We start from the raw sequence: 16,075 nt of genomic DNA on the forward strand, positions 1-16,075 counted from the left end.
TGAATACCTTTATAACATTTTGGCTATAGTGCATGCTTGAATTCCCGACTATTAGTTACTTAGGCTTGTTTTTCTCTGTCATTGCCTTCCAGAGCTCCACACAATGCAACACGGCATCACAGGACACCTGTTGGGTCTGGTTGCTGACATGGCCCGACACTCATATTACAGCTCTCGGTGCCGGAGAGGAAAGCTTTACTCTGGAGCTCTGCATGGACATCTATGGATGCTGTTTAAAAAGGTACAGGATGTGAGGTGTGGACAATATTATATGTTTCTTATTTTTACGTGTTTTTGGTCACAATTGCATTTTTTCTTAATGCTTTCCACCTTAATTATGACGAATGAAGATGTATTTTATTTAAAGTCCCTTGTTTATAATATTTAAAAACATGACTAAAGGATAATCGATACATATTGTCATAAATTCATTTAGCAAGTACACACTTTAAAAGAAAAATTATCGTTTGACCTGCGAATTGGTGCAAGAAAAATAACATACTATCTTGAATAAATAAAGTAAAACCACACAATGAATACTATAAAAGAAACATATTTTGGGCTCAAAATGACACTCATTAATTCCTTAAAAGCATTACGTTGGCTAAAACGTTGCTAGCATTCTCATGTAAACAAACGCTCGTGCAAACACATCAGGCTATATCAACGTCATGTTCATGTTTCAAACAATAATTGGACAATGTATATACGTTGAAAACCCTTCACGATTTCTCTGAAGAATAATTTATTACACGGGGGTTTATCAGGGTTGATTGCCTGTGATATGTCAGTTTCTGTCTTGTCACACGTGAGTAAACGTCTTCGCTGTAATGTAAGAGGAGTTTGATTGTAGCGAGCAGCATCTGTGTTGAATTATTCAGTTGAAGCCGGACCGTCTTTTCTTTATTGCACGCTTTGCAACTAATGACAGTTTGAACTCCAATAACTTTGTCACTACTTTCTCTTCAGCTGTAATGACTTCTCATATAAATGTATTACTGACTGCAACATGTTACCCGCTCTTATTGACACACCCTCTACAAATAATACGTCATACAATTAGTGTATCTGAGATGTCCAATCAATCATAAATACAATCAAATACATAATAATATGTTTTTTCAAATATCCTGCACTATATACAGTAGTTTCTCATATTGGAGGGTGAAGCTAACACATTACATTGACATCCTCTTATTGTAATTGACAAGCTTTTGTGTATTTTCACTATATGATTATTTCTTCTATTACATGTTGATTTTACAGCCACACGATTTTTTGAATTGTCTACAGCCTTTACCCGTTCTCTTTATTATTGGGTACTGTTATTGGTATTGGATTTTAGCCCTTGCAGACCATTAACATGCACAACAACCTATATAACACACTACAGGAAAGGCAAAACCCCAACAAGCATATTAGGACCCCTTTAAAAAGATAGTTCTGATTGAAAGACTTTATCTTCACACTGTGTGAACTTTCCGTCACTTGTCATAATGTCATATTCACAATGTCTGCTTCCACTAGTCAGTGTCTGCATTCTTTATTTGAGGGGAGCCTGTGTTCCTTCAGTATTAATGACAGGGGGGTGGAGGAGCACTGAAGATTCAGTTCATAATCCAACTAATCCCACAGGCTGAAGTCTTAAATTGCCCCCCCCCCCTCCTTCTCAATGGACGGCACATTTCGTTGTGCTCACACACGGACGGACGCATTCCCAGGCATGCAGACGCTCCAATTAGTCCTCATCAGGCTGGGCTGCGTCGACTCAGAGTGATTCTGGGCCACGAGCGGTCCCTCGGAGAGCCACCTAGCCGAGAGAGCAGGAGGAGGAAAAAGACATGTTGGTGTATTTATAGAAAAATGAGGCCTCGCACAATACCCTGTTTGGGAGAGAGAATTATTAAGGAACCGAGGTGCCTGGGTGCACGCGTCCCAGTTTTCTGATTAACACTGTGCAGGCGGGCCGGCCCGAGGATGAATCAGGGAACAGGACTAACTCGTTGACACACAGAGATTGCACTCGCTGCCCGTGCACACTCACCTTTTGCTTATGAGGACACTGCTGTGGTTTTCAGGGTGGAAGAATGGGGTATTGTTTTGAGTTTGTCACCCTTTCCGTTTGACTTGTCCTTGGGTTTTTTCTAAAGATATAACATTTGAGGAGACAGATTGGCTGCCAGCAGGCCGCCCGCTGTTTGACATTCAAGATGAAGAAGTTTTTGCAAAACAAAAAAGGCAGATACTCTATCCGACGGGGCTCTCGGTATCCATCTAAAGATTTCTGTAAGTCTTTTATCAGCTTTGTGTGATGGCTGTGGAGCAAAATTAGCTTCCAGCTGAGCCAGAGGGGTTTATATTGAATCATATTTAACAAAATCCAACATGTGTATATCTGTAATTCTGTATTTGTCATATTAGATATGTTTTTGAGAACTGTCCATGTCTCATTTTGACATTTCAGAATGCCTAAAATATAAGCCAATTTGATTCCACTTTTTACCTTTTGCCTGCTCTGAAATCCATGCTGTCAGTTGTGTGCTCTATTATATAATTGTCATTCAACAGGATTGACTTGCAGGGAGTTAAAAAAAAATGGAATTGCTGCAGGAACTTTTGTCTCTAAAGCTAATTAAGGTCACAATCCCTGCAATGACTTAATTTGATTGGCTGCTTTGGAGTTTGTGAACCAGGTCAGGGACCGCTGAGTGTGTCATGGTTCAGGGTAGAGGGTTACAGAGCCGCACTCACGAGTACATCTTGAGATGCGAAAGACAGCAGGAGGGAGAAGAGACCGGGGACAAAAACGTAGTCACTTGGAATGCAAGCAAAGGATTATTCGATCAAAAAATGTCATTTGACTTGAATATTTTGGCCAAAGTGGGTAAGTGCTTGTGTTTGAATGTCTATGTGTGGGCTTTCTTCATTTCGTAGCTTTTGTCCGCAGTATAGCCAGTGCAAGACCCTTGGAAAGTCCTTGGATCATGGGTGGGGACTATTTTCCTTCTCCTATCTTTCATATTCTCTCCCCCCCTTTAAGTCCTCAGCATGCCGTCGTCCAACCAAGGCTGGCCTGAGGAGTTCGGCTTCCTGCTGGGCGGCAATGGCCCCAGCTACATCCTGTCGGTGGAGGAGGGCAGCAGCGCTCACCTGGCCGGGCTGCAGGCGGGGGACCAGGTCCTGGAGATCGAGGGCCACAATGTGTCAACGCTGGGCCCCCAAGCTGTCGTGGCCATCGCCCAGACTCAGAAGAACATCCCTCCCAGCATCGGAGTGGTGTCCCGCATACAGCAGGTCTGACAGCTCCTGAATCACAGCAATAATGCATAAGTAGGTTAATGCCTGTGGAGATACCGCAATATGTGACATCTAGATTGATCAAAAGTCTTTAGGGGTATGTTCCTAAAGGTGTTCTTCACCCGCAATATGATTAATTGTACGTCCGTCACTCGCTCTGTGTGACCTTGAATCCTTGAGCCCCGCATGCCTCTATGGTGAACCAAACATTTGGAAAAGGTTTGACGAATTTAAGTACATTGTGGCCATATTTGACAACAGCGATACTATATATATAAAACATCCCTTTTCACACTGTCATCGAAATCGTGCAGGTTAATCCAATTATTATTTGTCTTATCGAATGCTCTGTATTTCCAAACGAAGTGCATACTTTCTAAAATCTTAACATTTAATACACTTCTGCACTAACAATCTCAGATGCACGTTTCTTGTGAGTTTATAAATGCATGATGTGATATGATTTTGCTGCTTTTTAAATAAGGCCCCCCATTTACTTCAATACATCGAGACTCTTGTTCTTTTTTGGATTCATTATTTATCATAGTGGCATGTGGGACAAGCTAACATTTTGTCCAAGATAACAGGGCAAATAATTATTCAATAAGGGTCTTTTGGGGAGTTTAATTCCTTTAATTTCATTACATTTACACTTTTTAATTTTTTTTCTTGCGTCACAGATGGACATCATACCGGGTCCGGACGGTCGTTTTGGGTTCACCATCGTAGGAGACTGCCCCCTGCTGGTGGAGGACTGCTCGCCCTGCTCTCCGGCGGGCCGTGCAGGTCTGAAGGCGGGGGATTACGTCATGGAGGTGAACGGGATCCCCGTCCGGCAGCACGAGACGGCCGCGGCGCTGATCAAAGCCTCGCAGGGCCGGACGCTCCGCCTGGGGGTTCTGTGTCTCGGCCCGTGGCAGAAACACAGCATCAGCATAGAGGACAGTCAGGTGGGAGGAGAGGGAGCGAGGCTGGACCGCAAACACAAAGCTCTGGAGTTCAACAGGAGGGTACGTTCAAACGGCAACTGCAACTTCATTAATATTCCAATTACTTGTATATAGACTATTCTGCACTATTTCTATTTGATTTCATTTACTTGCACTATTATCTGTTGTATTGTGTTGCACTGTTGGAGGAGCCTCTGACCTAAGAATTTCATTGTAGCCATGTACCTATGACAATAAAAGCCTTGAACAGTGCAGGTTAACTTATTTTTCTGTTCAAGTTGGGTTTGACTTTGTTCTTAATGTGATCAATTGTTTGAATGATACAACTATTGGAAATGATCCATTAGGGCTTACCTAGATTGAAGAGTACGTAGTCTTCTAACACTTATTCAATTTTCTCTACTGATGGATTAATCAACATATCTCAAAACCAGAATTATAAAATAGCATTGCTATAAACCTTTTGTTTACCAGATGAATTGCATATTTAGTCATGAGACCTGAAAAATTCAGTTTTGAAACCAAGTGTTTCATTTCCACCATGTTTTTGCAAAAGTTACAGCAACACTTCAGATGTTTTCCTTAAATATGCTAAATACTATTAAATTCAAAAAATGTATGTGTGTAATTTCATTCAATTCACTGATGTAATCCTTTTACAAAATGTACACTGTGAGGAAATAAAAACGATCAAAGGAAGATGAAACTCTTAGAAGGAAGTACAAAATATTTAACTCAAACTAAAGAGCCCTTCTTAAAGCAATTTGTCTTTTTAATTGCAGATGAAGTTTGTCATAGTACCAATCAGGCTTTGAGTTAAACTATGAGCTGCCAGCCTCTCCCCTCTAACATCTCTTTCCGTTCTGCATCAGGTGGAACAGATTCTAGGTGATGAACCCGAAGTGAAAGAGAAGCTCTTCACGGCTCTGAAGCAGTACGCAGCGGAGAAGAGAGTGGAGTGGTTGGCCTCGGTGCTGCCAGACATCCTGAACACTGAAGAGCACCGACAGCTCATCTCCAACATCCGGTAAGGACAAAGCGTTTGAACTTCCATTACAATGGGTCACCAAACACAGTACAGAATAAACTGCTGGTAGAAAGTAGAGAGTTGACTTCTGCTATCTGGATTCTAGCCAAGCGTCTTGAGTCTAGGCTTTGAGACGAGGGGAAATGTACCAAGTGGCCTACTGGTAAACATAAAAAGAGATGCATCATTTGTGACCAGTGGCGAGTGGCACAGCCCCACCTAGTGTCAGCAGAAAGTAATTCAAATAATAATTCAAAAAAAAAGCAATAAAAATACATCTTAAAATATATTTTAAGATCATGTTTGATCATCTGATTCGTCTGTACATTGCTGTTTTAGTCTGTGTTCTTCTAATTACAGACGAATCAGATGATCAAACATGATCTTAAAATATATTTTAAGATGTATTTTTATTGCTTTTTTNCTCATCACCGAGGTCACAATATCAATGGATCCAGCAGAGCAATAGCCTATAGGCATAACACAGAAGATCAACTAAAGATATGACATAACATAACTTACCAAAGCTGAAGCAGATGGTCAACTTCATTCAATTTCTTTCCGTTTTACTGATTGTAATCGCTATACGCTGCTCTCTCTCGTCACCTCCTCACAAACAACTACTATTTTCGCGGCACACGTACTTTACAGCCAATCAGCTCTCTGAATTATGAGATGATGTTTGGTAGGTATGTCGGCACTTTGCCCCTATGGTGATTATTTTGTTGCCGCACACATTGAATAGAAACAGACTNGCGGCAACAAAATAATCACCATAGGGGCAAAGTGCCGACATACCTACCAAACATCATCTCATAATTCAGAGAGCTGATTGGCTGTAAAGTACGTGTGCCGCGAAAATAGTAGTTGTTTGTGAGGAGGTGACGAGAGAGAGATCTTCTGTGTTATGCCTATAGGCTATTGCTCTGCTGGATCCATTGATATTGTGACCTCGGTGATGAGTGTCCTCACCCCCCCCCGCTCTCTCTATCGGAACCCTCGATAGCCTTAAGCTATTTGTTTACGTGTTTAAATATATATATATATATATATATGTGTATTATACAGTATATACACATCTAAGTTGTTTTGTACATATAAAAACGCCACTGTTTGTGACTAAGACATCTGTTATTTAAAAATGGCTTCTTCCATGTTATCCCCCACTGTCTCGGTCCCATGGTACAAATCATTTTGTGCTAATTTGTATTATTTTGACTTTAAGGCATTTGAGATATGACTCGCAGTATTGGAGGGATTAATCATTTTTAATTTCTCTCATTTTCATTATAAATTAGATGAAAGGCCCTTTGAAAATGAATATGTACTAGTTGTAAGCTGGGATGTCTCAGCAGCTCCACAATACTTCATTCAAGATGGTATTTAAAACATATTGTATTCAACATTTAACACATTTTGTGTTTCCTGGGATTATTAAACCAGTCCACATTGACATTTCGATACAAATCAATTAATTGTGCAGCCCTTACTCCCCATCTACTGTATCCCACACACACATCCCAAATGTGTCATATATTTCAAGTAGTGAAAAGTAAAATAATCTGCAGGTTTTTTTCGTCATAATGACGGGTAAACAGGCTTTTCCCGGTGCTCGTCCTGCAGGATGGATTAGCGCGGGGGTCTCGACCGCTGCCAGCCGTTTCAGAGCTGCGCTTTAGGTTTAGGTGGGCCCCATCTGCCACTCCACAGTAAATCCACAGTGACCCCCTCCAAGTCGCTTCATCCGTGTTAGTGACACTCGGACTTAACTGCCCGAGCTATGAGTTTTTGTGCCGTAAATGAGTATTGGCAACGTGAGGCGAAACTCACAGCATGGAGGTGTGTGTGATGACGAGCCACAGACAGATTTAGTCGAGTACTCGCTTCATGGAAACATAATGTAATACCGGTGGCTCTGTATCCACTGTCCCTGGAGATACACACAACAGATTTTGTGAGTTTCTATGAAGTGGAAACGTGAAAAAGCATTCGGGTAGCCAGAGGATTTGTTTGCGCCAAAATCACCAGACGTTCTCTCAATCCCCAGACAGTTAGTCCACAGATTCCTCCACAAGTAGAGCCAATCAAAACCTTTTATTGTCTTACTACGCTGGCTCTCATCCACTACTACACCACTTTGTTCTATTTTTAGTGGCACTAATATACAGTATAAAGCCTTTCCAGCAGTATGAGGTCAGTGAGTGCTGTGGTTACCTGAAATGACAAATGAGGCGACAGGATTTCTGTGTGCTAAATTGGTCATGAATAATTCAAACACTGACAACTTTTTTTATATTTAAGGACACTCCTATTTGCTCGAGCACCAATAACAACATTATTATTATTATTATTATTATTATCTCTTTGTTTTTTTTACGATTCCCCCACCCATCCCCGAACTCTTCTACCTTCCCCTCCCTCTCTCTGTGTTTTCTCCGGATGGATTTTATTCTCATTATTCTGCTCACTCTCTGCTGGCGGTCGTTGTTCCCCTGACACTTGGTAAAGTCCCAACATACATTTGATCCCCCTCAGAGAGCCAGCACTGAAGCAGTCTTATAGTGAAGCTGCTCACTATTTGACGGTGTAACTTAGTTTCTTTCTTTGAGCAATGGGTGACAGCTAACAAGATGAATTGCCTGGGGTGAGTATTTACTCTTTCAATTGGACTCTTAGGTGTTAGGAAATGTGTTATTGAGAATATGTGAGAATTTGTGCATTTTTTTATTGGCTTCTTTGGGTCTGCGCCTGCACTGGTTTTGCCATCAGTGTAATTATGTACGTGAAGTGAAATCTGATGGCGGCTGCTGCTGATGTTTTTGCCTCCGAAATCCTCTATTCCCTCGTTGTTTTCCTAGCTTTCTTCAAGGCAATTTTGAGCCTTAAATCAGGAGTTTGTTCAGGCTGCTTGATATGATTGTGACCAACATTAAAATGGACACTGCAGGTTGTAACACAGTGAGTGATACAATGGCATGTGAGTGTATCTCTCTCTTTCGTGAGCAAAGTCATTAGCTTGAGTGATGCTCTGCTTTTAGGATTTAATCTCTCGCCGTGTGTGTGTGTGTGTGTGTGTGTGTGTGTGTGTGTGTGTGTGTGTGTGTGTGTGTGTGTGTGTGTGTGTGTGTGTGTGTGTGTGTGTGTGTGTGTGTGTGTCCGTTTTATTTGGATTTGAACTGAATTGTATTTATTCACATTAGATTCCATTTGATTAGAATGTTTTATTCAGTGCTGCTGGTTTGTGAAGCCCTTTGAGTTACCTTTGTCTGTGAATACGTTTCATGTGATGTGATTTGACATCGCTGACACTATGGTCATTATGGTGCACTTATTTAATCATGCAAACATCAACTTACATCTTCATTACTTCATTGAAATTCATGCATTATAAAAGAAACGAGTGATTAGAGGGTGATCATGGTGCGTCTAAATGATCCCCATATCTGCTTCTCTCAGCTCCTTTGTCTTGACCCCACAGCGCTTTCCGTTCCAATGGTGCTGATAATGATGGTGTTTAATCTTAACTGCAGGAGTCAGTGGAGCTCGTTCTGCAACTACTGCTGAGATGCTACACTTAAAAACACAATCATGGCCCACAAGAGCCTCCCAAACTGCTTTTAATATGAGCACAAGCCGTACTAAAGCCAGTACATTCATAATTTAGACTGGAATCAGTTGGTTTTTTATCGTTGTTGGTGGATTTATTATCTGTGCTTTATGTGAGCTGCTTGTTTGTGACGAAGGAAGAATAAAAAACAGATTGCTTTTTATCCACACGGCTCTAAGGATGCTTATGCCGGATGGTATATCTTTACTACTACGTCTTCATGTATAACATACAATCATGTTCACATAGACAGTATACTGTAAAACATGTAGTCAAGATTCTAGGGCAGGGCTATTCAATTAGTTTGGAATGGGGGCCGGTTGATGAAAATGATCCAAAGCAAGGGGCTGGGAAAAAAATGGCTTGATATATGAGCAATCATATTAAGAGCTTCCGATACAGTAAATACTACAGCAGGTCACCCTTGAAAAAGAGATCAATGATCTCAATGGGATTCACCTGCATAAATAAAGGTTTGAAGTGAAATGAAATGACTACAACAGCATAGTGGAGTGCATATATTTTGTTTAATTAAATCAAACATAGCCCCAAGGCCTTTATAAATGGCAAGTTCAGAACTCAGTACATGTGAAGCTAATATAACCATCAACATCATTAGATTTAGATTAAATGATCGAATAATTCACACAAAATAGCAATTTAGGGCCATACACAAACAACAGTGCATATTATGGTAACAATAAAGACAAGTGAGCCATACCACATGAATTGCTTAATTAAAAGCAAAAACAATTATCAAAAGACTTGTATTAATTACCAAACCACAACACACAGCCTTTTAAAACTCAAACCTTTTTTGATTAACATAGTGATAACTGACATACAGTATGCAACCAACTTGGCAGATATATGCCATCTAATGAGAGAAATGGCATTTTTTCGATTTAGCAAGAGCAGGGAAGTCGGGAGTATACGTTGTCATGGCAATACGCATACAGTGATGCAGATGCTGGTCAGTGAGGGATGCTCGATTATTAGTTTTTATGGCATTCATGTGTGAGAATGCCGATTCGCACGTGTAAGTCGAGCCAAACATTGTGAGGACAAAAAGTGCAAGACCCCTTGAATGAGGGAATTTCTCGTGGCTGACTTCATGAGTCCAGAACTTTTCAGAACCTGCCAGCTGAAATGACTGTCGCAGGTCATCTGATGACTGAATGTCAATGAGTTCGAGTTGTAAAGACGCCTCATTTAATGTCACAATCAGCTCCTTTGCTTTCAGTGCAAACTTCCCCTCTACATTCACAGAGAAAGGGTCCTTCACAAATCTCATCACTTCAGTCGGGAGACTGAAATGTTCAAACCTCGCGGCAAAGTTGGTTTTCAATGCGTCCATAAATCCAGTCATCACCTCTGTGATTTGTAAACCTGCAGTGCGCAGTGTTGGAAAATGGAGCATTTTGCCTGGACATAAATCCGCAAAAAAAAGTGTGAGCTTTTTTTGAAATGCATGGAGTCTCTCCACAAGTTGTGTAACCATTTTATCTCTGCCCTGCAGCTCCAAATTGAGTTGGTTCAGATGTTGGAAAATGTCGCTCAAAAAGCAAACAGCAGCGTAAAACTCATCATTCTCTATCAGACACAGAAAGGCGTTGGCTTTTTTATGTTTTGAATTGCGGAGAAACGCCATGATCTCCTCCTTAAGTTCACAAAATCGTTTCAAGACGTTTCCTTTGCTTAGCCATCTAATGTCACTGTGCATGAGCAAATCATTATATCGAGCTGACATGTCTGACAACATCTGGCGGAAAAGGCGGTGCTGTAAACTGGAGTTACAACGAATAAAGTTAATAATCGCCATGACAGAGTCCATTGTGTTTTTTAACTCACCACTCAGTTTTGCGCACAGGAGGCTTTGGTGGATGAGGCAATGAAGCGATCTCAGCTGTGGAGCCACATCTGCCAGCCTAGCGGACAGTCCCTGTGTTCGGCCCGACATCGCAGGGGCCCCATCCGTTACAAGCATGTTAATACGATCCAATCCCAACTTGTGCTCCTTGAAAAACGAAACCACTTTGTGGAACATCACCTCACCGGTCGTGTGTCCATCCAAAGGAATTAATCCAAGTAGATCCTCCCGAAAGCACTCACCATCAAAAAATCTAACATAGAGGCACAGCTGTGCAACATCGCTGCTGTCAGTGGATTCATCAATAGCTAGCGACATAACCTCCACCTTTCTCAGTTTGTCCAAGAGAATCTCAAAAACGTCCGATGCAAGGGTCTCCACTCTCCTTGATGTTGACGTGTCAGAAATCGGAATGTTCTTAATTGAGTCAATAACGCTTTTTCTGATTTTCTCACCTGCAACCACTTCCTCAATTGATGCAAGCATACACTCTTTGACTGTCTCTGCGTCCGTAAAAGGCCTTTTCTTTTTGCCTAATATCCAGGCCACTCGTAGCGCGCTGCGGTAGCTCTCTCTTGGTCAGTGCAAGCCCGAAACAGGGAGCTACGTCTTTGGTCATAGCACGAAGTTAGCCCCAAAATCTTCTGGCGGCGAGCATCAGAGCCCGCTGGAAAATTGGCGTCAAAGTTGGCGTGAGCTGTCTTAAAATGCCTTCTCAAGTTGTACTCTTTACACACCGATAAACACTCATTGCAGATTAAACACACGGGCCTCCCACTGACATTTACACACAAGTACTTCTCTTTCCACTCGCTGTTGAATTGCCGGTTTTCGGTGTCAACCTTTCGTTTTTTTAACGTAGAAAGAGACATTTTGATATCCAACTATGCTGACCAGGTTTGATTAATCGTACCATTGGCGCGAAACCGTCGAAGGTGCGCGAGCTTGTAGTGAAGGGCAGCGCGAGCCGCGAGGACACGCGCAGAGACGCAATAAATGACAGGAGTTGCTAGTAGGTGGGTTCGAAACCCGAGCCCTCCAAAGTTTTCAGGCAATGTCTTCCCCTCTATCTCTCAATGTAACACCCTCTCAGGAATAAAGACACTCTGGCCCAAAACATTATTTTTTAAATGAATTTTTTTTTTTATTAAACTTTATTTTATTTTTTTTACTTTTTAACATTATACTCAAAGGGCCAGTAAATATCACCCGGGGGCCGGATTTGGCCCGCGGGCCGCCAATTGCATAGCTCTGTTCTAGGGGATGATTTCTAGTGAATCTGATTGATCCTTAAAAAGAAGTGGACGTAGTCACTGTGACGTCACCCATTGGTTTTCTAGACTACCGTTTTGAACCCTCAAGTTTGGCATTATGGCCGGCGCCATCTTGGTTTTATTTTATCCAGAAGTGACCATATTTAGACGAGAGGGTTGAGCTGGGGAAGAGCAATGCCGTGCGGGGCTAGGTACATTATTTTAAATACTTTATTGAAGGTATTTGCATTCCAGTTATCCGTCTCTTCACTTAAAAAAAATTATAAAATAAAAGACTTAAACAAGAATTAAAAAAACTAAAGATTAATTAACTCTAATTCACATAAATATATTAATTTTGACGCTAATATTTACTAGCAAAAACATGCTTGGAGACTTTTTTGCTACAACAAAATGCTGACGAATGTTGTTGTAGCGACTTGTCAATCACAAGGTAGCAAAGTATACTCAAAGTAAATGACACCAAAGCAAATTCCTCGTGTGTGTAAACCTATTGGTAATCAAACCGATTCTGATTTTGATACATTGTGCCCTTAATCGACAACATGGACATCAGGCTGTTTTAAAGAAGACCCATAATCGGCGATTTAATCCATAAACCTGTCAGGAACATGTTTACAGAGTTAATAAATGAAGTGAGAAGATGGGTGATTTTCTTATAGACTTCTATTCAATCTAGCTCCTTTTTGTCACCAGTGTATCTTCCCCCTGCTGGCCATTTGAAAGAATGCAGGCTCTTTTGTACTGGTTCCACTTTTCAGATTGCAATGCAATGTAGGACACACATTCATGTCCTCCTCAGGTTTAATTATAATAACTGTGTTTTATTTTAAATAGCAAATGTTAGGATGCTTACTCAACTGTATCTGTTTAATTATTGATTTCTTTATTCATCACATTTAAAACCACATTAGTGTGTTTATTCAGTGGCTCAGACTTTTTTTAACAGCACCGTTTTTAATCTACTTACTTTTGACATGTTCCTGGACACAGACCCAGTGAGGCTCAGTAAAGGATTTGAAATCAGATACATATATTTTTATCTCACTGGCTTTATCCTTACATGTGTGACCAACCTCTGTGCCTTTCTTGGCAGGATACCATATCACACCTACCTCTCTATGTGTCTAGACATGTCATCAATTTCCCCCTCACTCACCTGTAGTCTGGACACTTGAAATGAAATGAGGTCTCCTCTTTGTAGTTTCCTGCTCGTCATTCTTCCCTTTGAGATATCTGTCCCTGCTTGCTCCCTCCTCCACAACCCTCCTTCAGATAATTATAGATCCCTCTTCCGTATAAATGAGGTCAAATCAGAGCACTCATTTAGTTTCGGAGAGTTGACGCGGAAAACTTTTTGTGATGATGTGGCTGTTTTACTCTATGGCTGTGCATTTCGAGGTGAATGAATATCTGGATTTTATAATATAAAAAAAATGCTGATAGCAGCAGGTAAACCCTCACAGACAGGTGCTGTGTGAGAGACAGAGACATGTTAGTGATGTGATATGAATTGATGGCAAAAAAGCATGGAGGCTAAGATAGAAAACAGAGCGAGGCTGTGTGGGATGCAACACCTACATCACTACATAACATTTATTTATATCTCAGGAGACTTCTCATTGTAGCCGGTAGTCTGTGCTCAGGCTGCAGTGAGACACAGCAAAGCCTCAACAACTGATCAAAACCTGCAGAGACAGCGACAGCAGGCTAAAAATACGTGCCCTTTATTTTCAACTGAGCAGATTTGTTCCCAAAATGTGATAGCCGCCATTCCCCTGAAGTGGCAGCGACTTTCAAGGTTCAAGGTTCTTTATTGTCAAAAGAGTAATTATGTTGTTGAAAATCTTAGGTCACAGGCTTCTCCAACAATATAATACAGATAAGCAGACAATATTAAGCAATATTAAAATATGCTATATTAAAAGTAATACACAAAGAAAAATGTTTTTTTTAAAAAGTGAGTAAAAAAAGTGGAATAGTTTAATACGAGTCTATATATACAAGTTATTGGAATGATATATTAGATAGTAGATAAATAATTACTAAGTAGCAGATGAATGTTATGAAATTGTTTCAGCAGTTCAGTTGTTCAACAGTCTTATTGCCTGCGGGATGAAGCTGCGACTGAATCTGTTGTTTTTGTCCGGATGCTGCGGTAACGCCTGCCAGACGGCAGCAGACTGAACAGTTTGTGGCTGGGGTGATGGGGGTCTTTTGTAAACCTGAGGGATTTCTTCCTGAGCCGCTGGGAGTATAGGTCCTCCATGGATGGCAGCTCCGTCCTGGTGATGTTCTCTGCAGTTTTCACCACCCTCTGTAAAGCCTTACGATTAAGGGCGGTGTAGCTGTCGTACCAGGCCGTGATGCAGCCAGTCAGGATACTCTCTATGGTGCACCTGTAGAAGTTACAGAGTATCCTGGAGTCCATGTTGAACCTCCTCAGCCTCCCTCTGACGCACCGGTGTTCATGCAGGAGGTTGCTGGTAGCACTTCAAAACGACTGCTGTTGTAGTGACTCCTGGAACTGTACCTGAGACCAGTGCGGTGGGCTTTGATAGTGGCTCTTTCGAGCTCTGCTTCGCCGGAGAAGAAGAGCGTCCGACTCCTCCAAGTTTTTTACCTAAGGTCCTATTGAGACGTCGAAAGATGTTCACCGTGGTATTTCTCTAATAGGACTGGAAGGACTCGTCCACGTGGTATCCTCTCCCTAANGACTCTCTCCACCGTAGTCCCATTGATGGCGATGGGGGCGTGTCCCTCTCTCTGCTGCTTCCTGTAATCCACAATCAGCTCCTTGGTTTTGCTGAGGTTGAGATGGAGGTTGTTATCCTGGCACCAAGATGTCAGGTTTTCGACCTCCTCTCTGTACGCCGTATCGTCGCCGTCTGTGATCTGGCCGATGACGGTCGTGTCGTCAGCAAACTTCACGACGGTGTTGGAGCTGTGTATGGCCACGCAGTCGTGAGTGAACAGGGAGTAGAGGAGAGGGCTGAGCACGCAGCCTTGAGGGGCTCCGGTGTTGAGGATCAGGGTGGAGGATGTGATGTTCCCCACCCGCACTGCCTGGTGTCTGCCCGTCAGGAAGTTCAGGATCCAGAGGGCGCTGTTGAGCCCGAGGTCTCTGAGCTTGATGGCCAGCTTGGAGGGCACAATGGTATTGAATGCTGAACTGTAATCAATGAACAGCATTCTCACATATGTGTTCCTCTGGTCCAGGTGTGAGAGGGCAGTGTGGATGGTGTGGGCTATGGCGTCGTCTGTGGACCTGTTTGCGCTATAGGCAAACTGCAGGGGGTCCAGAGAGTCAATGCTAACACGAGTGTTAGCGTTACATCTAGAAAGATGGTGTGTTTTTCAAGCGATGGCTTATAACGTGGCCACTATGTGTGTATTCTGTACTTTGATGTAATTTGGTATTTTTAAAATGATTCTAATCTCAAATAAGATGCTTCTTTGCTGCTCCACTTGGGAAAAGACCTAGGGAGAAAATATGTTGTGCTTTTTTTCTCACTAGAGGGAGGATATACTGTATGTGTTAAACAGCTGATGATATAATTAAAGGGGCCCTATTGTTCTTTTTGCGGGGGTTTACTCTATGTTGACCAATCACAACAGAGACGGCCTCCTATCCAATCAGAACAGACTGGGCTCTGGTTTCAGACAAAAAAAGGACAGAAAATCGTGTTTTTGCTAACCTCTCGTGGTTCCACTTTTTGTTTTGCTGCAGTGAGGTATATGTGTACTACAGCATGCCATCATTTCACAGTGAGGTGTAGTTACAGCAAGCCATTTCCACTGCTGGGTGTTAGACTTAAAATGTTTACATTACATTTAGAGACTTACAATAAGTGCATTCGACCAGGAAGATACAAACTTGAAGAAAACAAAATCATATAAGTACATGAGGTTTCATAGAGCCAAACATTTCAAGTGCTACTCAACTGGCTTTAGATAAGCCAGTCCTTTATTAGTATTGTTAGAAATTAAAATCAATGTTTTGATGGTATAATGTAGCTTAAACATACCGTCAGTTTAAACGCTCTTTTA

At 41.7% G+C, this 16,075-nt stretch overlaps 2 protein-coding genes across 2 annotated transcripts in view; both read left to right on the forward strand.

Annotated features, from left to right (window-relative positions):
- Window positions 1-2,803: 2,803 nt before the first annotated feature.
- LOC104957183 (delphilin-like) lies at window positions 2,804-5,278 on the forward strand. Its single transcript, XM_010784792.1, has 4 exons — window positions 2,804-2,884; window positions 3,041-3,294; window positions 3,978-4,307; window positions 5,120-5,278. Exons 1-4 carry the CDS (start codon window positions 2,851-2,853, stop codon window positions 5,276-5,278), a joined length of 777 nt encoding a protein of 258 aa, XP_010783094.1. The 5' UTR covers window positions 2,804-2,850.
- Window positions 5,279-12,199: 6,921 nt separating this feature from the next.
- Window positions 12,200-16,075, forward strand: part of LOC104957184 (delphilin-like) — a 28,202-nt gene continuing 24,326 nt past the window's right edge. The window contains exon 1 of the mRNA XM_010784793.1: window positions 12,200-12,216. Coding sequence (XP_010783095.1) covers window positions 12,200-12,216 — 17 coding nt within the window. The remainder of the gene's footprint in view (window positions 12,217-16,075) is intronic.

Source organism: Notothenia coriiceps, unplaced genomic scaffold (genome assembly GCF_000735185.1).
Source record: "Notothenia coriiceps isolate Sejong01 unplaced genomic scaffold, NC01 NC01_scaffold00026435, whole genome shotgun sequence".
Lineage (NCBI taxonomy): Eukaryota > Metazoa > Chordata > Actinopteri > Perciformes > Nototheniidae > Notothenia > Notothenia coriiceps.